We start from the raw sequence: 25,439 nt of genomic DNA, 5'->3' as shown, positions 1-25,439 counted from the left end.
AGTGTGGAGAAATAAGAAGACAAAGCAAATGCTGTTTTGTTGATATGTTTTGTTGTTGGCAGCAGTTGGTAAGCAGGAGCATCCTCAGGGAAGCTAAGGAAAGAGAAGTGTCATTTCAGTGCGGTGGGTTTATAGAAAGATCTCAGTGCTGGCCTCTGTCTATACTGATCCTTGTGATTTATAGAGGAGACAGCAAAAGAAATGACTCTAAGGGACGGACATCTGTGCCTTATGTTTATGGAGGTAGAAGACAAAAAGTTCTATTTATGTTTGTTGCTTCTCTGGCCTAGTCCCTTACTCTATAGTTATTCTTGACTTAACAGAAAATTTCCATATATAAGATACTATTTTTGTCTTTCTGTGTCTGAAATACTTCACTCAAGATTTTTCGAGTTGCATTCATTTACCTGTGAATTTCATGGCTTCACTCTTTGTAATGGTTGAGTAATACTCCATTGTGTAATTTATCACCATTTCTTTCTCCATTTGTCTGTTGAGGGGCATCTTGGCTGTCTCTAATTTATGGCTACTATGAGTGGAGCAGCACTAAACATGGTTAGCAAGTGTCTCTGTGGTAGGATGAAGCATCCTTTGGGTATATGTCCAGCAGTTACATGGCTGTATCTTGATGCAGATTGATTCCCAGCCTTCTGAGAAACCGCCATCATGATTTCCATGGTGGCTGAACAAGTTTCCACATACTCTATAATGGATGTGTGTTCTCCTTATTCCACATTCCCACTAGCATGAGCTGTCACTTGTTTTATTAATCTTAGCTATTTTGATGGGTATAAGATAAAATCTTAAAATCGTTTTGATTTCCATTTCCCAGATGGCTAAGAACATTTCAAGTATTTCTCAGCCTTTTGAGTTTCCTCTTTTGAGAGTTCTGTTTAAATCTGTACCTCAACTTTTAAATGGTTTGTTTACTTGCTATCTGGTTTGTATGGTTGGTTTTGAGTTCTTTATATATTTGGATATAAGCTCTCTACCAAACGTGTAGTGGGTAAAAAACATCTTCTCATTCTGTGGGCTGCTGATTTTTTGTCCAAGTGACTATGTATTTTGCCATGCAGAAGCTTTTCAGTTTCAGGGGGTCTCGTTAATTGCTGATCGTATTGCCTGTCCTAACAGTGTTCTGTTCAGAAAGTCTTTCTCTGCGCCAATGAGTTTGAGGTTGTTCCTAACTTTCTCTTTTATCGGGTTCAGTATATCTTATCCTGGAGTATTTGATCCATTTGAGGTGAGTTTTGTGCTGGGTGCTAAGTATGGATCTGCATGGACTCTTCTACATGCAGCTATCCAATATGACCAGCACCATTTGTTGAAGGTGCTTTTTTCAATAGGAATCTCTGACTTATCAAAAATAAGATATCCATAGATAGATTTGTAGATTTCTGTGTGGGTTTTCAATTTCACTCCATTGATCCATACATCTCTTTTTGTGATAATACCATGCCATTTTTATTATAATGGCTTTGTAGTACAGCGTGACATTAGGGATAGTGATACCTCTGGCAATCCTGATGATTCTCTGACTTTTCCTGGTGTCAGTAGTTATATGCCTCACTTCGTTTTTAATTTTATTGATTTGTATATTCTCTCTCCACCTTTAAATTTAGTAAAGTTAGGTAAGGGTTTGTCAATCTTACTAATTTTCACAAAGAACCAACTTGTTATTTCATTGATTCTTTTTGTTTTGTTGTTTGCTTCTCTTTTGCTGATTTTAGCCATGTGTTTGATTATTTCTTGCTATCTACAATTTCTGGGTCTGACTTTTTTCTTCTAGAGCTTTCAGTTGTACTGCTAAATTACTTGTATGAGACATCTCAAGATTTTTTTTTTTTTTTATGTAGGCACTTAGCTTGCCTTTTAGAACACCTTCTTTGTGTTCCGTAAGTTTGGGTATGTTGTATATTCATTTTCACTCAATTCTAGAAAGTCTTCATTTCTATCTTGACTCATTTTTCATTCAATACTGAGCTGTTCATTTCCCATGAGTTTGTAAAGTTTCTGTGGTCTTTGTTGTTATGTCCAGCTTTAATCTGTGGTGGCTGAATAGAATGTAGGGAGCTTTTTCAGTTTTCTTGGATCTGTTAGAGTTGCTTTGTGTTCAAGTATGAGGTCAATTTTGGAGAAGTTCTATGAGGTGCCAAGATATATTGTTTTGTATTTGGGTGAAATGTCCTGTAAATCTTAGTTCCATCTGCTTCATGACATCAGGTCGCGCCAGTGTTCCCGGTTTAGTTTCTCTCTGGATGACCTGTCTATTGGTGAGAGGGTGATACTGAAGTCCCCACTATCAGTGTGTGACGGTTGGGACGTGATCTAAGATATAATAGTAGTATTTTTTATTTATTGTCCCCGTCCACTCTCTGACTTCCACCTTCCACACCCCATACTTCCTCCCCGTGTCCCTGTCTCCTCGTGGAGTCCCCACCCCAGCACCCCACCCCCACCCTAGGGGCCTCCAGTCTCTTGAGGGTTAGGTGCATCATCTCTGATTGAACACAGACCCAGCAGTCCTCTGCTGTATATGTGTTGGGGGCCTCATATCAGCTGGTGTATGCTGGCTGTTTGGTGGTCCAGTGTTTGAGAGATATCAAGGGTCCAGATTAATTGAGACTGCTCGTTCTCCTACAGGGTCACCCCGCATCTAAGCTTCTTTCAGCCTTTCCCTAATTCAACCACAGGGGTCAGCAGCTTCTGTCTACTGGTTGGGTACAAATATCTGCATCTGACTCTTTCATCTGTTTGTTGGGTCTTTCGGAAAGCAGTCATGCTAGGTCCCTTTTTGTGAGTACTCCATAGTAATAGTGTCAGGCCTTGGGACCTCCCCTTGAGCTGGATCCCACTTTGGACCTGTCGCTGAACCTTCTTTTCCTCAGGCTCTTCTCCATTTCCATCCCTGTAATTCTTTCAGACAGAAACAATTTTGGGTGAGAGTTGTAACTGGGGGATGGCAACCCCTGCCCTCATTTGATGCCCTGTCTTCCTGCTGGAGGTAGGCTCTATAAGTTCCCTTTCCCTACTGTCTGGCATTTCATCTAAGGTCCCTCCTTTTGATCCTGACTGTCTCTCACCTCCCAGGTCTCTGATGCATTCTGGAGGGTCCCCCCAACCTCCTACCTCCTGAGGTTGCCCTGTTTCAACTCTTTCTGATGGCCCTCAGAGCTTCAATCTTTTTCCTTCACCTAATACCAGATCAGGTTCCCCTCTTCCCATCTCCAACCCCTGTTTCACTTTCCCTCCAAGGTCCCTCCCTCCCGACTTGTGATCGATTTCTTCTCCCTCCCAAGTGGGACTAAGGCATCCTCACTTGGGCCCTTCAGCTTGCTGACCTTTCTCAGTTCTGTGTACTTTATCTTAGGTAATATGTATTTGGGGGAGGGGAGCTAGTATCCACTTATTAGTGAGTACATACCAGGCATGTCCTTTTGGGTCTGAGTTACCTCACTCAGGATGATATTTTCTAGTTCCACCTATTTGCCTGCAAAACTCAGGATATCCTCTTTCTTAATAACTGAGTAGTACTCCATTGTGTAAATGAACCACATTTTCTGTATCCATTCTTCTGTCATGGGACATCTGGGTTGTTTCCACCTTCTAGCTATCACAAATAAGGCCATCACGAATGGAGGAGTGTTCCTTTTTCTCTACATCCTCGCCAACATGTGTTGTCACTTGAGGTTTTGATCTTAGCCATTCTGATTGATATAAGATGGAATCTAAGGGTTGTTTTGGTTTGTTTTGGTCCTCTGATCACTAAGGACTTTGAACATTTTAGGTGCTTCTCAGCCATCTGAGATTCCTCTGTTGTGAATTCTCAACAGGCTATTATTCTTTGTTTATATGCCTCTATGGAAAAATGTGGTTTTTGCCATGTGAGGTTTGCCCTTGTGGTTGTACACTTTACCTAGGTGACTCTTGTTAATACTAAGATTATAAATTGTCTGATGCTCTGAATAAAGTTGGCTATTGCCTAAGTGTAGTCCACCTCATGTTTAGACTTCATTTCCCAGGTCCTACTCCCTCACTGGTGGTAACCCTGACTGCCATGTAGCAGCCAGCCATGCACTGGAGAAGAAGAGCTGGAGCAAGCTTTGCTTCTTTGTTGATATTTAATTCAAACTATTTCATTGATTAAGTCAAAGTTTGTGTTTGGATTGTCAATAATAGCAACATTACTTGCTAGTGCCAAGTTAGAACCTGAATCAATTTAGAGACAAAAAGGGTACTTCTGAGCACATAGCACCCTGTTTGTTTTGAGATTAAACACTAGAAAGTAGACATGAGAGGCTAGGGAGTGGCTAAAGCACTATGTGAGCATGAGGACCTGAGCTCACACCTCCAGCACCCACATAAAAGCCAGATGTGCTGGCTTGCATCTGTAGACCTAACATTGATGAGGCAGACACTACAGAACCTGGGGACTTGCTGGAGAAATGACAGCTTCCAGGTTCAGAAGTTAAGGAAGAAGCCTGGAGAGATGCCTCAGTGTGTAAGAAGAATTATTATTCTTCCAAAGGAACTGAGTTTGGTTCCAGCGTGAATGTTGGGCAGTTCAAACCTGCTTATAACTCTAGCTCCAGGAGATCCACTACCCTCTTCTGTTAGTGCACCACATCACAGACACATATACATAAAAATAAATAAATAGATAAAACTTTGATATAAATAAGGTAGAGAATGATAGAAGAAAATATCCAATATCTGACCTACATATGCATAGGCACAGGCAAGAGCACCCACACCCACATACACAATACCTACTAAAAATAGAGGGGGAAAAAGGAGCAATATGAAAATTACAATCATCTTCTAGCTAATAAAATCATAAATCTTGTTATTTACATATTACTGAATCATTTCACTGCATACAACACAAAAGAAAAATCTTAGTTCTCTACCAGGAGAAACACAATAATTAATAAAAATCATATTCACAGTAAACATTAAGCAATCCAAGAGAATGGCATTATGGTGCTGCACAATAAAGAAATACATCATGATAGGAAAGAGCTCTTACTGGTCAACTTTCAAGGAGACATCTCTCAGCAATGCCATGACATCTCCATTCAAACTCACCCATTGTGTCTACTCCTTTCCTGCCAGCACGCCCAACCATCTGCTTATAAGTGAGGATATCTAAAGGCTGACCACTGAAAATTGGAGTGCGAATAATCACCCGACGAGCAGGAAGATTCACTCCAGAAGAAAGAGTAGACGTTGCTGCCAAGACCCGAATAAAACCTTGACGGAAGGCTCCTTCGATGATATCCCTCTCCTCAAAAGTAAGTCCTAAATAAAATGCAGATCCAAAATCATTACCACAGAACCAATACACTGGATCACTTATAAACAGATTTGAGAGTCGGATCTTTTATTATAAACAAAACACCATCACTACCTGTTTAAGAGTACAAGCTGCCATCTTTAGACATCATCTAGATAAGTCAGCAAAATTACCTGTTTTAAGTGGAACGGGTGGTTTCTGCAGAAACTATTTGCCCTGCTTTTGGTAAATGAAAGCAGCAGCAGCAGATCAAGTGAGTGGAAGTGTGGTCCAATAACATTTTATTTGTAAGAGCAAACAGCAGGTTAAGTTTAACAGTATACTACTGATTAACAACCCCTGTGTTTCTGTGTATGGATATGTATTTACACATGCACATTTTAAAAATTTGTCTTAAAATTGTATCTTTTGTCATTAAAATCATATGTATACATTGTATATGATAAAAAGCTGAATCGAACTGAAAAGATTAAACTTCCAATCTTAGGAAACATACTTGTGACTATAATCGTAACACATGTGACCAGAGACAAGCACGTCATTCAGTGACTGTCATAACAGTGGCCTCGCTGACAGCCTACCCACTGCTTTGGTTTTCTTTTTGTTTTGTTTTTGTTTTTGTTTTTCAAAGTCCTCTACAAATCAATGACAATTCCTAAAACAAATTTGACTTTGCCATATATATGAGACTATGTCAATACTTGAAATAAAAAGAATAACAACATCATATCTGAGTAGAAAGTATCATTCTAACATAAATTTTAAGGGAACAACATATACATAGGTTAAAATTTTTAGAATTCACTTTCATAACGGTTTTTAAAAATCCATTATCTAGTATATCTATGCAATTCAGATACATATTTTAAAACTGCTTATTTTACTCTGGTTTGACTAATCCCTTGTTTCTTAAAATAAGATCTATAAGTATTAAGTGTGATTAACAAGAAATACATCCACATAAATACAAACATGAAGAAATTATGAAAGTCTGGTAAAGTTTTAAAATCTGTTTAGATTTATTATGTGTTTGTGAGTGAAGCTGCATGAATATATATGCAGTGCATGTGTGCAGGAGCTCACAGAGACCAGAGTGGAAATCAGATCCCCTGGAGTCTGCCACACAGGTCCTGGGAATCAAACTCAGTTCTTCTGCAAGAGCCGCACGTGCTCATAATCAGTCATGTCTCCAGTCCACGAAAAACAAGTTTAGAAACAAGGAATACCTGCGTGATGAAACGCTACTCCCCATGGCACAGTATTCTTCAGCACAGAGTCTAGTCCTGAAGGTGAACGTTTTAACTGATCCATCACTTCCAGAAGGCTCTTTTGGTCTAGAATCACTGGTGGAAATTCAGATGATTTTACTAACCCTATCAAACACACACAAAATTAATTAATTAGTTAATTAATTAATTGCCAACTATACCAGTCTCTTTCTTCATTGGCTGTTACCTGCCAAATAATGAGAGAAAGAAAGATCAGGTTCAGAAACGGCTACGTGCTATTATCATTCCCAGGCCACTACAATGTAACCGAGATGGGATGTCACTTGGACCTCAAGAATTTGTAAATCCTCATAAGCAGTTCTAATAATATACCCCAAGTCAGGGGGCTCAGGTTTACAGAGACATGATGTTCAAGGGAAGGCAATCAAAGGAAAAGAGGCAGAGTTTCAAAGGCAGATTCCTTCAGGCTCTTGTTTTAATTCCTGGTCCCGTAGCAGTTTTACAAAGTTATAAAGCCTGGCTCATAGCAGTGGGCCCCTGTAGGTACACCTTTAAGAGTAAATCTCACCCTAGCCAACTGCTTCCTGTCTGCTGCCATGATGTAAGGAGCCCAATTCTCTTGCTTTTGCACCCTATGAAACCATGAGCCAAAATAAGCCTTTCCTTTTTTAAGTACCTCTGTCAAAGTGACACAAAGTAACAACAACTTCAAGATGTGCCCATCAGCCCGCACACCCACACTGTCCATCAGCCCACACACCGGCCCTTGCCCATCAGCCCGCACACCAGCACTGCCTGGGATCCTAGTTCTCTACATATTCCTCTGGCCCCTTTGTCGCTATCTAATAGTCACAGTCACAGGTTTGTTACCTTCTTGTGTGGTGTTTGTGTTACATCTCCCCTAGTAAGAATTTAAATACAGGAACTCTACCTTCTTAAAGAATTTCCCAGACTTTTATATTCCTGAACTTTATTTAAAACGTATTTTAATGTGTATCTTCTATTTCATGTGTTTTTAACTTAGGTAAAGTTTTCCTAAAATTCTGAGAAACCACAAAGAGTTGGCAATGTTTTATTTTGATAAAGACAATAAGCATATCTATATCTATGTCTACATATGTATATATATATACATATGTAGACATAGATATAGATATTCCCCATCAGTATATTTATTTCAAAAGAAATGTTTTGTTTTTGTGTGTACATATTACGTGTTCATGTGTGTGAAGGTGAACGTGTGTGCATGTGCATGTAGAGATAAGAGAACAACTTGAAGTCGTCCACCTAATTTTTGAGGCAAGGTTCCACACTAGCTAAGCTGGATGGATGGCCAACAACACCTCCCCCCACCCCCGACACCCCCACCCCATGCTGGGATTACAAACACACCACTGTGCCTTGGCTTGCTGTTTGCTTTTGATTTTAATGTGGTTCTAGAGATCAAACTTGTCTTATCTTTGTGTTTGCAAAGCAAATGCTTCCAAATGAGCTACCTCCTCAGCCCAAAAGAAGTCATTTTAAGGTTAAAAATTTAGTAAGATAATTCCAAATTTTAAGCTTCAGTTTATGAAAAATGTGCTACTTTATTTTTCTAGAGAAAATGAAAAGACCACATGCAATCTGAGAACCCAGTACTAAAATCAAAATAACAGAACTCTGATCCTTAAGGAGTACAAATTGTCATGGCACAATGTAAGTATATACATTAACATGGTATAGACAGCACCAGGTAAGACAGGCCTGGCAGGGAGGCTACCGTGATAGCAGTCGGTAAAAACTTTAGCAAAGCTTACATCCTACAAGGCTGAAATGCTAACTGCCTACCCTTATGAGGCCATACTCACTGACAAAAGAAGTAATAAAAATCTTAATATCCTACAACTACAATGTTTGCAGTTCTACAGCTTCACTGCAAAGACAATGGCCTCAGGAGTTAGAAAAGTCTCAGTGATAATAGCTCATTTATATGAAAAAATCATTTATTTGACAGTAACTCATTTCTAAGTCACAAAGAGCAGGTAACCGTGAGAGAAGTGGGGTACAGAAGAAAACTGAGTACTAAATATACAAACTAAATTTCATAAAACTAAATCTTTAATCATAGAGTCTTACAACTTCAATATTCTAGGTGTGATCTTAAGAAAAAATAAATAAAGTAGGGTGGAAAAAGGAAGCAATATTTAGAGCTGATATAATACAGAATTAAACAAAAATAAATAAATAAAATAAGAGCCATGAAAGAAAGTGCCAACACAGGAGGGAAGGCATGTGACAGAGACACCTTTGAGAGTCCAGATGTCAGGATGAGCAAAGGCCACACGTGACCCCATGCTAGGGAAAATATTGAGGCCAGTGTTTATCATATAACTAGTAAAAACATTTAGTAATAGTTACTGCAGCATACTAAGTGACTGTTCAGTATTTAAAGAAACAAACTCATCAATGCAATATTGCGAATGTACCACAAAGCATCATGCTGTGTGAAAGAACCTATTTACAAAAAACTATACTCATACTCTATGACATCACTTCCGTGAAATTGTTAGGGAAGGCATAGCAATCTAAAGTGAAAGAACACACGTCAGTGGTCGCCTGAGAGACTGGCAGCACTAGAGCATATTTCACACTGGCAGAAACAGTCTGTATGGTAATTACAATAGCATGGATATGAAGAAATACACATTCAGACATTAAAATTCATCAAGCTACACTCGTCAAACAATGCATTATATTATACATAAAATATACAACACTAAAACTGATTTTATCTACATGAATATATATGTATGATTCCTTTTAGAATCTTATCTCTGTACATTAAAGAAAGACATCACTTTCTCCAAAAAATAAAAAGTGGGTGTGTGGATGGGTGGGTGTGTGGGTGGGTGGGTGTGTGGGTGGGTGGGTGTGTGGGTGGGTGGGTGTGTGTGTGTCTGTCTGTCTGTGTAATTTTGCATACAATTTAGGGGCTCCAGAGATTGAACCTCTCAAAGCCCATGAGTCCAAAATGAACCTATACACATATACAAACTCAGTCCTCTAAAAATGAGAAGACAATGAGGTAAGCATATGTACACATTATCTACAAAGAGGACAGAAAAGGATTAGCACCACAAAGGCAGGTTTATCAAGAATTCCTAGTCACCACAGTGACAGTAACAGAACAGACTGTGCTTTGCTACAAACATCACTAGGTGGCACTACTGTCAATTACAGTAAGGATGGAGGCTTCGCTTCCACCTGTCGCTCACCCTCAGGTTGACGGTGCAGATTGTAAAACTCTCGGGCAATGATATCTGCTACCTTCTCACACCATTTTTTTGATGGACAAAAGATTAATACTGAATGGTTATCCTGAACGGTCTCATAGCATAAACTAACAATGTGGTCTTCATCTCCCTAAAAAAAGAAAAGGAAATAGCTATATCAGTCATATCTCCGAAACATCTCACATTGTGTTGAAATTATACATTTTGATTCATAAGAAATTTTTTCTACTAAAAGGCATAATAAGTCATTTATAATAAAAATAGACTTTACAATAAATATAATGTAGTTTATAAATATAAATAAAATTTACAGTAAGTATAATGCTGACAGGTGAAAAGTTTTTATTCATTCAACTTGTGGTTATTAACTCAGGTGCTGGAGATACATTGGTGAATAAAACAAAGACTTGAATGGCAAGGGATTTATAGTATCACTAAAAACACAGGAAGGAAATAAACCACCGCATGATGTGCTGAAGGAGAAAGCTTTGCCATATTTACAGTCTCATATTTCATAGAGATTTAAAAACGTAAAGGAGAGATTTCCCTGAAAAAAACAAATGAGCTCAGATGTGAAGATAGAGAAACACTATCTCAATGGGAAGTATATGTTCCAAATAGAGTCAAGAGCATTCTGTGTGAATGCCCTGTGGAAGCCGCTCCATGCTGAAAGAATGCCAATGTGTGCAGGCATATCAGGGAGTAGCTTTCACTTATCAAGTACTTTATAAGTGATACACACACTCACACACACACACACACTCATACTTAATTCTTACCAAAACCAAGTATTTTATTCTACTTGGTAGATATAAAGATAGAAAGTTCAGAGAAGTTTTACAACTAAACTAATACTACTACCTCAGACATTTTGTGTACCTCTCTTCACTGTCAGAGGAAAGTCTATCCTTTTAAGAGTCTTTAAGGAAAGACTCTTAAAACAATAATCTTCAGGGCTAGAGAGATGGCTCAGTGGTTAGGAGCACTGGCTGCTCTTCCAGAGGCCCTGGTTCAATTCCCAGCACCCACCCACATTGCAGCTCACAATTCTCTATAGCTCCAATACCATGGGATTTGGCACCTTCACAAACATTCATGCAGGCAAAACACCAATGTACAAAAATAAAAATAAATAAATCTTTAAAAAATAATAATCTTTTCATTCCGCATACTTATTATACAGTAGTTATACATTAGGCAACTGTCAATGTTCCACATGAGTGTTTACTATAAACCATAGGGGATCCTTCTCCTCATTGACTAGAAGAAGGTGCATTTCCAGTGTTTATATTATATTAGGTCAGGAAATACAGTCATCTAAATGGAAAGCATATTACATTCTCCTTCTCACTCTCCTCATCAATTGCTTAGAGTAAAACAGATTAGCTTAGTACTGATTCTAACAGATACATAATATATATTCTGCTCCTACACAACCTAATTATACAATTTAAAAACTGTTAATAGCTTGGTAGGACCACAAAGGCATATAACAGTAATAATTCACCTTCACTTGGAGCAGGGGTTGAAATTCTCTCACAAGCTTCATTGAAGAATCATATATGGAATTTCCTATTTTTATTGATTCCAAAAGTGGTACAGGGCGAAAGTCGGTATGGTAAAGTTCAGCATTCAGCCAGGAAGCCACAAGCTGCAAATTAGGAAGAGTGGCACTCATGCCAACAATCTGCACTGCAGTAGATAGAGTGCTGGTTGATTCTGCCTGGCTGAAAAAACAAATAAAAATCACATTAGGAAATATGCAGGAAGAAACACACATAGTACTGCTAACAGTGTTCTTGGTCATGACCTTTGGTATACAAATGCAGACATTCCTTTAGAGTACAGACCCAGGTATAAAATTACTAAAGAACAGATTACTGGCCAGATTTCAAACTTAATGAATAATATGAAACTGTTTCCATGGAGACTGTACCAACAAAGTAGCACTCCCACAACCTGTGTATTCTATTGTTCCACAATCTTGTCACCATCTGATGACTGTACTGTCAATCATCTTAATAATAAATATTATGGACAGACTACAGGAATAATTTTGTTTGTTTGTTTTGGTTTGTTTTGTTTTGTTTCCGAGACAGGGTTTCTCTGTGTAGCCCTGGCTGTCTTGGAACTCACTCTGTAGACCAGGCTACCCTCGAACTCAGAAATATGCCTGCCTCTGCCTCGCGAGTGTTAGGATTAAAGGCGTGCGCCACCACTGCCAGGCTAGGAACAGTTTTTTGATGAAGTAATTTCTGATGATTAGTGATGCTTTGTGACATTTCACATGTGCAGACTGTTTGAAACTTCTCTTCCAAATGCCTGTTTAAGCCTATCACTGATATACTCAGTTGTTTTTCTTAAGCTGTAACATTTTTCACATGTTTACACAAAAGTCCAAAATCTGTTATTTAATTTCCGAACATTGTAGGCATTTTCTAGTTATGTTTTCCTTGTACTTGTTGGGGATAAGTACGTAGCACAGTGTACAGAAAACCAAGCCCTTAAACAATAAAGATATTTAATAGTATAAGAAGATAACTAGGCTTTTCAAAAGGTAAAAACAATCACAACTGCTATAGCTGAGTTAACAATACATCACTGCAACACCGAATAATGATATAGGCAAAATTAGAAACCTATTTGCACAACTGGAAGACTGTGATGAGTGGGTACAGGGGTGGAAGGAAGGGAGTGGGAGGAAACTGAATACAGGCAATTAAGAAATAGAAAAGAAAAAATCTTAATTCCCCCTAGAAAGAAATCAGTATACTAGAATTGTATAAATTTCTATTAAAAATGGATCAAAACTTTATTTGAAGCCTGAAACAAATTTTAATCCCTGCACTCAGGGAACAGAGGCAGGTGAATCTCTGTGAGTTAGAGACCAACCTGCCCTACATAGCAAGCTCCAGGACAGCCAAAGCTAAATAGTGAGACTCTGTCTCAAACAAAACAAATAAATGCTTTTTGCCTACTCAAATATCGTAAAAGGTATCCTCTGTGTTTTCTTCTATAAGTTTCAGAGTTTCAGGTTTTTGTTTTGTTTTGTGTTTTGTTTTTGAGACAGATCTCAACTCAGATCTCTCTATCTCTGCCTCCCAAGTCCTGGGATTAAAAGCGTGTCTGACATGGGCTTTTTGAACAGACAACAACAGCACAGAAACTAACCCCAAGTATCACAGATGGGCTACATGACAATAAAGTTTCTGCACAGCAAAGGGCACAATTCTCAAAGCACACAATATGGGGGAAAGTCTTCAGCTACACTGAGATAAGGGGCTGATATCTAAAAGTTACAAAGAATGGGAGAAATTAAACACCAAGGAAGTAAAACTGCCGATCAACACATGGGCAAATGAACTGAATAGACAGTTTTAAAAAGAAAAGAGAGAGAGAGAGAGAGAGAGAGAGAGAGAGAGAGAGAGAGAGAGAGAGAAGGGAGGGAAGAAGGAAGGGAAGAGAAGGAAAGAGGGAAGGAAGGAAGGAATAAAAGATAGATAAATGGTCAATAACTTTTTTTAAGTATCAATTTCCTTAGCCATCAGGGTAATGCAAATAAAAACTACTTTGAGATATCACTTCACCCCACTCAGAATAGCTATCATCAACAAATCAGACAACAATATTGAGACACAACAAATGTTGGAGATGATTCTCTATTAGTGGAGATACAGGTGTAGATTAAAGCAGCCATTTCGAAAACCAGTTCAAATATTTCTCAAAAAATTAAAATTAGAATTACCATTTGACCATTCCATTTCATTCTGGGCATGCACCCAGAGAACTCAGTACCCTATCATGGATATTTGCAGTTTCAAGTTTATTGATATTTTATTCACAAGAATGAAGAATAACTTACTTGTCCATCAACAGATGAAAACATAATGAAAATTTAATGTACACACACATATAAAATAAAGAATACTATTCAGCTCTAAAGAAAAATTAAATTACAAATTTTTACATATTAAAAGTTCAATTCCTTTAAAATATCTAATCACTTTTAAAATTCAAAGTCTTTTTACAATTCAAAGTCTATATAACTGTGGGCTCCACTAAAATACTTTCTTCTTTCAAGAGGGAAAAATATCAGGGTGAAAGACCTCCAAAGGGAGACCCTCACTCGAGTCTCAGGATAATAGCGGACCCCCAAGAACTCACGAGAGACCAAGCTTGATGCAAACCACACGAGGCTTTATTTGGGGAAAGCCAGAGCTCTGGGGACAACTCGTATCCCATGCAGGGGAAGAGGAGTCGACCTCGAGAGGAAAGAGGTCCCAGTTTTTATAGGCCCTCAGCGGGGAAAGGAGAAGGAGGGAGTAGGGGATTTCCTGATCTAAACAATATCTATTCTAAAATGATTTCTCAAGAAATGGGTATGGGAAAGGTACAAGGAAAGAGTCTGGTGCAGGTGCAGCAACTCCGGATTGGCCCCAGCTGTGGTTGCTGGGGAGATTTTCCAACTCTTCCCCAGCAACCAATATCACAAACACCTGGCAATGGGCTTCATCAGTGGGCACACACATGGGTTCAAGGAACTGTCAGAACATTGGCAGACACACGGGTTCAAGGAGTGGCCAGAGCATTATGCACCTCTATTTTTCTAAATCAGTGAAGCTAGTTCTGCTAACACTGACGTCTATCTTGCAATTGCAGGGCTTCTGTGACCTTTTACATTCTGTCAGGATCTTTCAAGGGCACAGTCACAAAAAAGCAAAACCAAACTCTAACTGTCCAATGTCTGGGATCCACTCATTAACATCTGGGCTCCTCCAAGGGCTTGGATCACTTCTCTAGCTCTGCCCTTTGTAGCACAGACATTGTCTTCTAGGCTCTAGCTGCCTGTAATCCACTGCTGCTGCTGTTCTTGTTGATCATCTCAAGGTACTGGCATCTCCAAAACACTGCTGTCTTCCAATGCTACTAGGCTTCACCAATAGCCTCTCATAGGCTCTCTTAATGGTGCCAAGCCTCAACTCTCTTGCATGACCCCTTCAAGTCCTGGGCCATCAATTGCAACTGAGGCTGCACCTTCACCAATGGCCTTCCATTGTGTGGCTTCTCAGTGTCAAGCTTCAGCTGCTCTTTATGAGCCCTTCATGCCTTCAAAATCAGTACCACCTGGGTGACTCTTACACATTACCAAGTCCAGCCGCAGCACGAGGTACAACTTTGGCTATCTCCGGAACACAGCCTCTTTGTGCTCTCAGAAAACACTTCCCAGAAGATTTTACCTCAATGATGCTGGTCTCTTCTTAATCATCACTAATTTCTTAATTCCAGCTAACCAGCATCAATAGTCCCAGTAATACAAAGGTTTTGCTTTAGTAGTTCTGGTATCTTGTTAATCACAGCGGATTCTTCAACCCCAGCTAACCAGAACCACAGAATCTTCACAATCGAAACATCACCAGCTCTGATTAGTCTTTAATCTTCCCTCTGAAATTTCACAAGCCAGGCCTCCATCTTCTGCACATTCTCAACATTATCTTCCAAGCTCCTACAGAACATCTCACAGAGTTCTTAACACCCAATGGCTCTTCTAGCCCAAAGTTCAAAAGTCCTTCCACAATCCTCCCCAAAACTTGGTGAGGCTGTCACAGGAATACCCCACCATGCTGGTACCAATTTGTCTTAGTCAGGGTTTCTGTTGTTGTTTTGTTTTGTTTTTTGTTTTTGCGAGACAGGGATTCTCTGTGTTGCCCTAGCTATCCTGGAACTCACTCTGTAGACCAGCTGGCCTCGAACTCAGAAATATGCCTGCCTCTGCCTCCCAAGTGCTGGGATTAAAGGTGTGTGCCACTACTGCCCAGCTTAGTCAGGGTTTCTATTCCTGCACAAAACAAAACATCATGACCAAGAAGCAAGTTGGGAAGGAAAGGGTACACTTCCACATTGCTGTTCAACACCAAAGGAAGTCAGGACTGGGACTCAAGCAGGTCAGGAAGCAGGAGCTGATGCAGAGGCCATGGAGGGATGTTACTTACTGGCTTGCTTCCCCTGGCTTACTCATCTTGCTTTTTTTTTCCCCCCTTCTGTTTTTTGGTTTTTCAAGACGGGGTTTCTCTGTGTAGCCCTGGCTGTCCTGGAACTGTCCTGGAACTCACTCTGTAGACCAGCTGGCCTCGAACTCAGAAATATGCCTGCCTCTGCCTCCCAAGTGCTGGGATTAAAGGCGTGCACCACCACCGCCCGGCTCTCATCTTGCTTTCTTGTAGAACCTAAAACTACCAGCCCAGGGATGGCACCATCCACAATGGGCCCTCCCACCCTTGCTCACTAATTGAGAAAAGGCCTTACAGCTGGATCTCATGGAGGCATTTCCTCAAGGGAGGTTCCTTTCTCTGTGATAACTCCAGTTTGTCAAGTACAAAAAGTGAACAAGAAAGGCCATTAGGGGATTAGGAAGGACTGAATGCAAGTTAACGAGAAAGAACATAAAGCTAAAGGTTTGCTAGTTCTAATTCTATCATGAGCTGTCGGTTTTCGTGGTGGTTTACATGAGTAGTCAGAAATGTCTTAATGTTTGAAAGCAGTCTAACAAACGCACGTTGAGATGTACACACTTTGGGTCTGGTTAATTTTTGGTGTGTGATGATTATTCTATTTGCAAGTTTCTCGAACAGTAAATTTAATTTTTAAATTAATTTTCAAAATGAGAAATTTTAATATATAAAATCTAAAACTAAAAATATAAGTAGCTGGAGGTAGAGACTGCTATAACTTATTTTTATAACTTTTAAGGTAGAAAGTTGACAGTCTATGCTGTAGGGGCTGAAAAATGCCATTTCACAAAATTATCTTTGCTTCTTAAACTAGATATATGTATAAATAACAAATAAAGCACTAAATATTTAAGCTATCATAAAATATCTAATATATGCATTAAGATTGAGCAGCAGAAGTTTAAATGTGCAAAAGTCATGGAACATCAACTAAGTTCTTCCTTCAGTTAGCAGATCTCAACCTCACTAATGCTGCAGCCCTTTAATACTGCATGTTGGGGTGAACCCCAAACATAACATTATTTTTGGTGCTACTTTGTAACTGCAATTTTGCTAGTGTTATAGATCTTAATATTAAAATATCTGTTTTCTGATGGCCTTAGTCAACCCCTGTGGAATGGTCATTTAACCACAAATGGGGTCAAGACCCACAGATTGAAAACTTTTGTAGAACAAGAACAAACTATTATTCATGAATTTGTTCGAATAAAAAAGGTACTATATTCTTGTAAATCTTACGTTTTCATTTTTATAGATCTTTATCAACATCTTTTCAAACATCAGGAAACCAGTCACTTCAAGTACTTACCGCGATGCTGATTTACGAGTGACGTAGCAAATCTTGGTCAGCAAGAGCTCCAGCAGATACCCTCGGTGAGAGTCCCCCAGCATGTGCAGCTCATCCACGACCACCATTCCTGGAACGGTTTTCCAGATTGACCTTTTACAAAACTGCACAGTTCTAAGAATTCTCAGACTTAGCAGCACATGGTTAACAGCAAATAGCTCATAATGAGATCTTGCAGGTGATGCAAAGTTCCACCATAAAGGAAAAGCCAGATTCTGTATGGTGGCCAATTCTTTCCAAGATGTTTTAAAGATCTTAAGCAATCCTATCACCATATATACTAATTACAAAAAGTAAGTGATTAGCTTACTCAGGGCTAACAAAACAACCAAACCCAATATCTTAGTCTTCTTTCTATTGCTGTGATAAATGACATGACCAGAAGCAACTTGAAGAGGAAAGGGTTTATTGGGCTTACACTTCCAGATCACAGTCCATCACTGAAGGAGGCCAGACAGGAACTCAGGAACTGGAGCAGGGACCACAGAAGAATGCTACTTCCTAGCTTGCTCAGTTTACTTTCTTATACATCCCAGGACTACGTGCTTAGCGACCGCACTGCCCACACTGAGCTGGGCCCTTCCACATCAATTATCAGTCAAGAAAATACCCTTAGAGGCTTACTCACATGCCGACATGATAGCAGCATTTCCTCAGTTGAGATTGTCTCTTTTCAGGTATGTCTAGGTTTGTGTAAGTTGACAAAACCAGTAGCAATCCCAGAGACAACTACCTGTCACCACTCACACTTCTAAATCGGTATTTTTATAGAAGTGGATAGATAATAAATATCCGTCTCAGGTTTTCAGTGTTAGTGATTTTAGTTACTAAGAAATATAGCCTAATTATGTTTGAAAGTTACTTACAGCATGCAGGAGGCTGAGGCAGAACTGCTGTGAGTTCAAAGCCAGCCTGGACTACACAGTAAGACAATCCCCCTACCCAAAGAAAAAAAAGGCTATTAAAAAAAAAAAAAAAAAAAAAAACCAGAATTGGGCCAAGAAGAATTAAAAGATTTTTTTAAAGATATAACAACTAGTATTACCTACTGCTAAACATATAATCATAATGCCTGAAGAGTCAAAGCAATCTGAGTGAGCACTTATAAAATGTTCCAAAATCATTACAAATGTATTATGGGCCAATGCTTTCATTAGCCTTATACCTCACTTTTATAGTGTTTTTCTACTTGTATATATCAATTATATAACATAGTGGATTTCACTAAATACTTTCATTTATGCATGAAATGTACTTGTGATGGCTATTCTTGGTTGTCAACTTGACTACATCTGGAAGGAAAACCTGAAAATAGCGGGCACACTTAGGAGGGGTTTTGCTTAATCTGAAGAAGGAAGATCTTTCAAGCAGAAAGACAAGCCTATAATCCTGAGCTTAACATGGAAAAGACGCCTTTAATCCAAGCCACGCCTTCTGCTGGAAGCTGATGTGAGGACAGGAAAAAGCAAGCCCATTCCTTCACTAGCATTAACTAGAGCCTACTTCTTCAGGATGCCAGCGTCACAGACTGAACAACTTCTGTGTTCTTGGGACTTTGTGTTCATAGACAGCCACTTGTGGGTTAGCTGTACTACAGTCTGTACGTCAGTCTAATTCTTTCTGTATAGATTCATTCTATAGATTCTGTTATTCTTGAAAGCCCTGACTAATGCAGTACATATTTACCCCTCATACTAGTTTCCTTTCTATTTTAATGTTCATTTTAACCTAAATCTTACACAACAGAAAAGAGAGAGTTGTCTTAAGTCAAACTAACTTTAGTAAAAATAATTATTACAATTCCAACAATTGGCTAAAACCATGATTTTGTTTGTGGCTTCATTTTATATTCTTTATCAGTCTTCAGAACCCACATCCAGAAGAAGAATCAAGTCCCACAAGTTGTCTCTAACCTTCCCATATGTGCCATGCTGCATGCACACTCATACAAAAAGTAGATAAATAAATAATAAATGTGAAAGTCAATGTTATTGCAGGTAGCAAAATCAAGACCATAAAGACAAAAAACATACACACAAAACATAACACATAAACATGAAGTTTCTGACATTACCTCTGCCAATTCTCGCCTCCAAAAACAGATGAGAGAAAATAAACAATAATATAGGTCATATAGAAATCACAGCTTCACTTCTTTCCATTAAAAACATCAACAGGAAACCCTTGTTTAATTTTCTAACTTTCTTACCTAACAGATCCATCTTATTTTCCTCAATGAGGCGATTGACCAGCCCATTGGCTCTCTCAATAGTGCAAACAGCAATGTCCAAGGAGGAGAACTGCCCTGTTGGTGAGGTGCTGCCCATATAGCCATCGACCTTTAGTCCTACTTCCTGAAACAGACTCTAAATTAAGTAAAAAAAAAAAAAAAAAAAAAAAAAAAAAAAAAAAAAAAAAAAAAAACACTGATGAAAACCTATAATGTAATGAGTTATAGTTGGGTTCTACCCCATAACACAGACAAAAGTATTTAAAGATGGTATAACCACATACTAAAAGTAGAATCATATACTAGAATATGCTTAGATTAACAGAGCTTAGCATAAATATTTCCATTAAAAAGAGTGAAATGTCACAATAAATATTTTAATAATCTAAGTTCTAACAGCTATTACAGAATTTAAATTGCAAAACACAGAAGTTCTACATGTTTAATTCAACAGTAGAAAGTAGTTAAATGTTTTAAGGAACAAATTTATAATTTACAAGGAAAATACTCTTATCCTACTTAAAGATTAGTTTTTCATATGATGGAAGAAAAATTTTTCAACAACAATATGAACTAACCAGTACCTCCAGAGCTCCCTGGGACTAAACCACTAACCAAAGAAAACATATGGTGGGACTCATGGCTCTAACTGCATATGTAGCAGAGGATGGCCTAGTTGGTCATCAATGGGAGGAGAGGCCCTTGGTCCTGTGAAGGCTCTATGCCCCAGTGTAGGGGAATGCCAGGGCCAGGAAGCAGGAGTGGGTGTGTTGGGGAGCAGGGGGAGGGTGGAGGGGATAGGGGGTTTTCGGAGGGGAAACCAGGAAAGGGGATAACATTTGAAATGTAAATAAAGAAAATATCTAATTTAAAAAAAAAAAGTTAAGTTCAGTGGGATTGATATTTAAGTTTTTGATTTAACTTTTAACTAGCATACCTTATCAATAAAAAGGATCCTTTCATCGTTTTGTTACTTTGAGTCTAAGCTGAGAGGAGGTTCCTGAGAAGGACCAGCTTGGTTGCTATTTGGCCTCTGAAATAACCATTAAAAAGATGTGTAAAATCATGGAACTTATGTTTATTTAATCAATTTCTTCTGAGAGTTTGAGTTTATTGAATTATAGTACTAAGAGTTAACAGCCTCAGTTTACAAATAAAACCCACGAGGCCCTGCAGGTTGTGCCTGGCAACACAGTGTGAAAATCCAGACCACTGACCGGTCTGTACAATGATTTCTATTCAAAGAGGGCACTGCTTCACTGCAGAAATCACAAGACCTTTTCTTTCTAGCTAACGGACACTGTGTTTATGAGAATGCCTTTAAAATAGTGAAGTATTTTATCCTCAGCAGAAAAGATGACTCATGTGACAAGACAGAGCACCCCCTCAAGCATGAGAGTCTTCCCTTCAGGCCCTAAGTCTTCTCAGTGACTCTCGGTTGGAGTGTGATAGGCTTCCTTAAACATGCCTTTTTTCCATACTTCAATCTATTAGTCCAACTGTTCAGTTTAAAAGCTAATTTTTTATTTGCAGTCACATGCTATTCTTTACTTCCTGTGAACAGTTTATCATTTTTATACAGTATCTCCAAAGCTACCCTTCTGACTTGCTATCCCTTTTTATTTTACACAATAATAATTTTTAAATTTCCCTCTGTCTTTGGGGTTTGTTTGGTTAGTGCTGAGCTGTAATGTCCTTAGGCTTCTTTTTACTTTTTTTTTTTTTTTAAGACAGGGTTTCTCTGTATAGCCCTGGCTGTCCTGGAACTCACTTTGTAGACCAGGCTGGCCTCGAACTCAGAAATCCACCTGCCTCTGCCTCCCGAGTGCTGGGATTAAAGGTGTGCACCACCACGCCCAGCTTCTTTTTACTCTTTAATACAGGGTTTCACTAAGTTGCCCAGGTAATCCTCCTGCCTCAGAATTTCAAGTAGATACAATTTCACACCTATACCACAATACCCAACTGTCCCACTAAATTATTAAGAATTTTAAGTCAGTTTTTAAAGCTATATATATATACAATAAAAGAAACTTCATTTTCCATTTGATTTTAAACCTCTTTCAAGTGAGTAAAAGCAATGCTAGCAATGACGAACCTTTCACTATTTCAAACAACAAAACCTGTTACCTGGAGGTAGTATTTCTTCTCTTTAGCCACAGACACAAAGGGCAAAATAAACAACGCTTTCTTCTGTGTTTCCAAAACCCGCTTCAGAATAAGTAACTCTGCAACAAGAGTCTTCCCAGCACTTGTAGGAGCTAAAACATGATTATTCCACAAAATTATAACAAAAAGTAACATCTGTACACTGCATTAGTAAATGTTGTAAGCCATACCCAGTATTACAGCAGCTAGGGCTAATGCATCATTAAAGACTCAACTTGTGTTTGAAACCTTAACTCCTAAAATGCCCTTGACTCTACACTAGGTTTCCAGATAACCTCAGAGTAAACGGAGAGGATTTTTAATGATGACCATTACTGAGTTCCTCACCAATTCTATGTTCTTTAAGAACCAACTGAATAGGTAAAAGCCCCCTTGCCCCATGAACACCTTTAAGATGATAAGTTAAAGGCTAGGACACAAACTAGGAGGATCTATAAGGAAGATTACAGAAAGGAAAGAAAACTATGGGGAGAGGAAAGGAACGCCAAACATCAGAAACATTATGTGCAAAGGCCTGGAGGAAAGTCTAGAATGTGGCCACAAGTGAGTATGAGCCTGAGTACAAAGTCCTTCAGGGGAGAATAAAGAGATTTAAAAGAAAAACAAGACAGCAGTGGTTGTTGGTTTGAGACTAGGACTAGAGAGATGGCACAGTAGTTACAAAAGTGTACGACATAGGCTTGATTCCCAGAACCAAATCAGATAGCTCAAGCTGCCTGTAACTCCTGCTCCAGGGCATCTAACCTCCTCTTCTGGTCTCTGTGCACACTGTACGTACAGCCCCACAAACACACAAACAGACAGACAGACACACAGAGATAGATAGACAGACAGACAGACACACATAACAGATTTTTTAAATGTCTAAATGCCACACACAAAAAAAGAGGGTCATAATCCTACCATCTAAAGACTTTTTGGGTCTATCCTGAAAGCAATGCAAAATGACTAACATGTTCTTAGAAAAACAGTGAGAAAGTCGGGATCAGGGTAAGACTAGAGAAAAAGATAAATGTGTTATCAAGTGTATTGCCAGATCTAGAAGAAGATGGTGAGGAGTCAAGGACAGAAAGTCCACAGATCCAATATATATCTAAGGTAAAAACGTCTTCATTGTGTGAGTTGCTGACCAAAGCTGTGATTTAGGAAACTGAAATACCTAGCCCATTCCTCAGGTCAGCAGCCGGCCCACGCTACTGCTTATTGCCACACTTTAAACACACTTAGGAATTGTGTATGCCAAACTGTTCGAAGCTTTTATAATGAATCCTCAGCAGTACCAAGTCAGTTAGCATCCCCCTCCTCCACTCTCCCTCCAATTTGCAAATCTACAAAGCCAGTAAATGATACAGTTCCCAAACTCAATCAGTCTAAGTCCACAGTCTGAACTTATATGTACCTAGTTGGTATTGTGGTTCTTTTTCATAGTCTTATTTAAAAAAAATCTGGGCTGGTGAGATGGCTCAGTGGGTAAGAGCACCCGACTGCTCTTCCGAAGGTCCAGAGTTCAATTCCCAGCAACCACATGGTGGCTCACAACCATCTGTAACGAGATCTGGCGCCCTCTTCTGGAGTGTCTGAAGACAGCTACAGTGTACTTACATATAATAAATTAATAAATCTTATAAAAAAAATAAAAAAATAAAAAAATCTGAATGGCTCAGAACTTCAGAGGAAACTGGCACAAAGGAACTGTATCTTATATTTGATCCTTAAGTCACTTCAGTAGACATAGGTTAAAAATTGTTCATATCAGAGTTGCTCTTGAAAACCCATGTAAACCTTATAAAGTATAGGACATATTGTTTTGTAAGTACAACCCTGCACAGTCACCTCAGTTATGAGTATAAAAGTTAAAAGCAACTGCGATCAAATGAGGAAAGAGCAGGCTGGCATCTCTTACAGACTCACTGAGACATACGTTCATTAAACAAGCAGAATTTCTCCTACCTACGTTGCAAATGTCCTTGTTTCCCTCCTCTACCACATAACACAACTTTCATGATGTCAGGATGCAAATGGTGACATTCCTCCTGTTTAAAAAAATGTAACCAGCCCAAAAGAGAATTGTTCACACTGATAATTTTAGTGAAAGGAGTTTGCATAAATTTGAATACCTGAATAAACTAGATTCTTTCCTTCCAAGACGTGACCAAGCAAAAGGCATTCTGCCTGCCATTCGAACATCTTTCTTACACCAAAACTATGGTATTTCTCCAGAACTGCTTTAGGAAGTCCCCAATTTGCCAGTAGCAGCTGGTCTATCTGGTCATCAGAAACTCTTCGCTTGTTTGTTCCTTTCAGAAAAACAAAAACAATTTAATTACCTCCAACATACAAGTTTAGTAGTTAAACCTCTGTTTGAATTCCTACCAAACTTAAAACACATCTTCTCTTCTAGAGACCTATTAAGAAACTGATCCTATACAGAAAGATGCTAGCAATTTTTTATTCACTAGATGTAATTTTGAAAACTCTTAAGAGCCACAAACAAAAGTGTGCTATAGCCGGGCGGTGGTGGCACAAGCCTTTAATCCTAGCACTTGGGAGGTAGAGGCAGGTGGATTTCTGAGTTCAAGGCCAGCCTGGTCTACAAAGTTGAGTTCCAGGACAGCCAGGCTATACTGAGAAACCCTGTCTCGAAAAAAAAACAAAAAGTGTGCTATACACACTGAATAAAAAGTTTGAATAAAAAGTTTGTACAGATGTGGAGGTAGAAGGGGCTCTATGGGTGATTAAGCATTACAAAGCTGTTAGATGAGTTTCTCTTTACGATTTAGTACTGAGGTAGCTGCATAACCAAGGGCAAAGAATTATGAAATGCACTGGTGCGGGCCTATAATCCCAACATTTACTGATAAACACCCTTGGTCCAAGTTCGAGACCCCCACCCAGCCTGACCTAGAGCAAGCCCTTATCTCAAAAAAGCAAACAAGAACTGGGTTAAGGTTCTGAGGCAACAATACAAGTGCCTTCCAGCCTTGCTCTGGAGTCCAAAGAGCCTGCATCCTACACCACACCCAGAAATTTGGTACTTATAAATATGAAGTTGTATCACTGGACATTTATCCTAAGCAAACCCTCGACATGGTGACAGGATCTGGCCAACTTGGAACTTGTTTCTGGGAAGGTGTAAAGACCCAAAAACCAAAGAACGCCCATATCTACAGGGGCAGTGGTGGACTAAAACACCATCAGCTGTGCATGCTGGCTGCCAAGAGGGAAGCTGTCCCCAGGGTTGGCGTCTCAGGCCGGGTGCTGGATAGCAGCCCTGCCTCTGGCTATCCAGCTCCGGTGCGGGATTGCATGGCCCTGCTACTCTCGCAGCCCACCTCAACCCCTGCTGCCCTCGGCCGCGTCGGCCCCGCGGGTCGAGTACCTGTCCCTGTGAGCCTCCGGCCGCGTCCCAGCCCCGGAGGTGGACTCAGCACCGGTCTACACCGTAGCTGAGGGCTGACAAAGCTATCACCATCTCCCGAGAACGAGTCGGAGCCGGACGATGAACGCCGCCTTTTCCCAATCCGGCGCGGAAGACTCATTGCAAACAAGCTCCTCTCGACTGTTCAGGACACGACACGGTCCCATAGGCCGCCCGCGCGGGAGAACCCCAGCCTAGTGACAGCTAGCGCCACCATCTTCCCGCCTCCATCTTCAAATTCAGGCCTCCCAGCCCGCCCCCGGAACCACAGAGTTCTCATGGCTAGAATAACCCGACTACCATAGAGTGGTGAGGGACGGAACAGCCCGCGCTGTTATCTGACTTCCGGCCTCCGCTGGAGGCTGGGGATAGAAAAGGGGATAGAGTGCTGGAGACATTAAAAGGAGCGGAACACCTGACTCTGCATTCGTAGATTGTTCTAAAAACATTCCGTTTTAAGCGGAAGCTA

General features: G+C 39.6%; 1 protein-coding gene across 1 annotated transcript in view; it reads right to left on the bottom strand.

Moving 5' to 3' along the window:
- Polq (DNA polymerase theta) overlaps positions 1-25,153 on the bottom strand; it is an 80,030-nt gene extending 54,877 nt beyond the window's left edge. The window contains exons 1-9 of the mRNA XM_021184708.2: positions 24,932-25,153; positions 23,670-23,849; positions 21,514-21,644; positions 19,363-19,519; positions 17,115-17,223; positions 11,305-11,524; positions 9,780-9,927; positions 6,523-6,669; positions 5,089-5,301 (exon numbers count right to left, since the gene is read on the bottom strand). Of these exons, the coding sequence (XP_021040367.1) occupies positions 5,089-5,301; positions 6,523-6,669; positions 9,780-9,927; positions 11,305-11,524; positions 17,115-17,223; positions 19,363-19,519; positions 21,514-21,644; positions 23,670-23,849; positions 24,932-25,091 (1,465 nt within the window). The 5' untranslated portion in view covers positions 25,092-25,153. The remainder of the gene's footprint in view (positions 1-5,088; positions 5,302-6,522; positions 6,670-9,779; positions 9,928-11,304; positions 11,525-17,114; positions 17,224-19,362; positions 19,520-21,513; positions 21,645-23,669; positions 23,850-24,931) is intronic.
- Positions 25,154-25,439: the final 286 nt, after the last annotated feature.

The sequence above is a fragment of the Mus caroli genome, chromosome 16 (genome assembly GCF_900094665.2).
Source record: "Mus caroli chromosome 16, CAROLI_EIJ_v1.1, whole genome shotgun sequence".
Taxonomy (NCBI): domain Eukaryota; kingdom Metazoa; phylum Chordata; class Mammalia; order Rodentia; family Muridae; genus Mus; species Mus caroli.
Note: the sequence above shows the minus strand (reverse complement) of the source record. Positions and strands in the feature narration are given on the sequence as shown.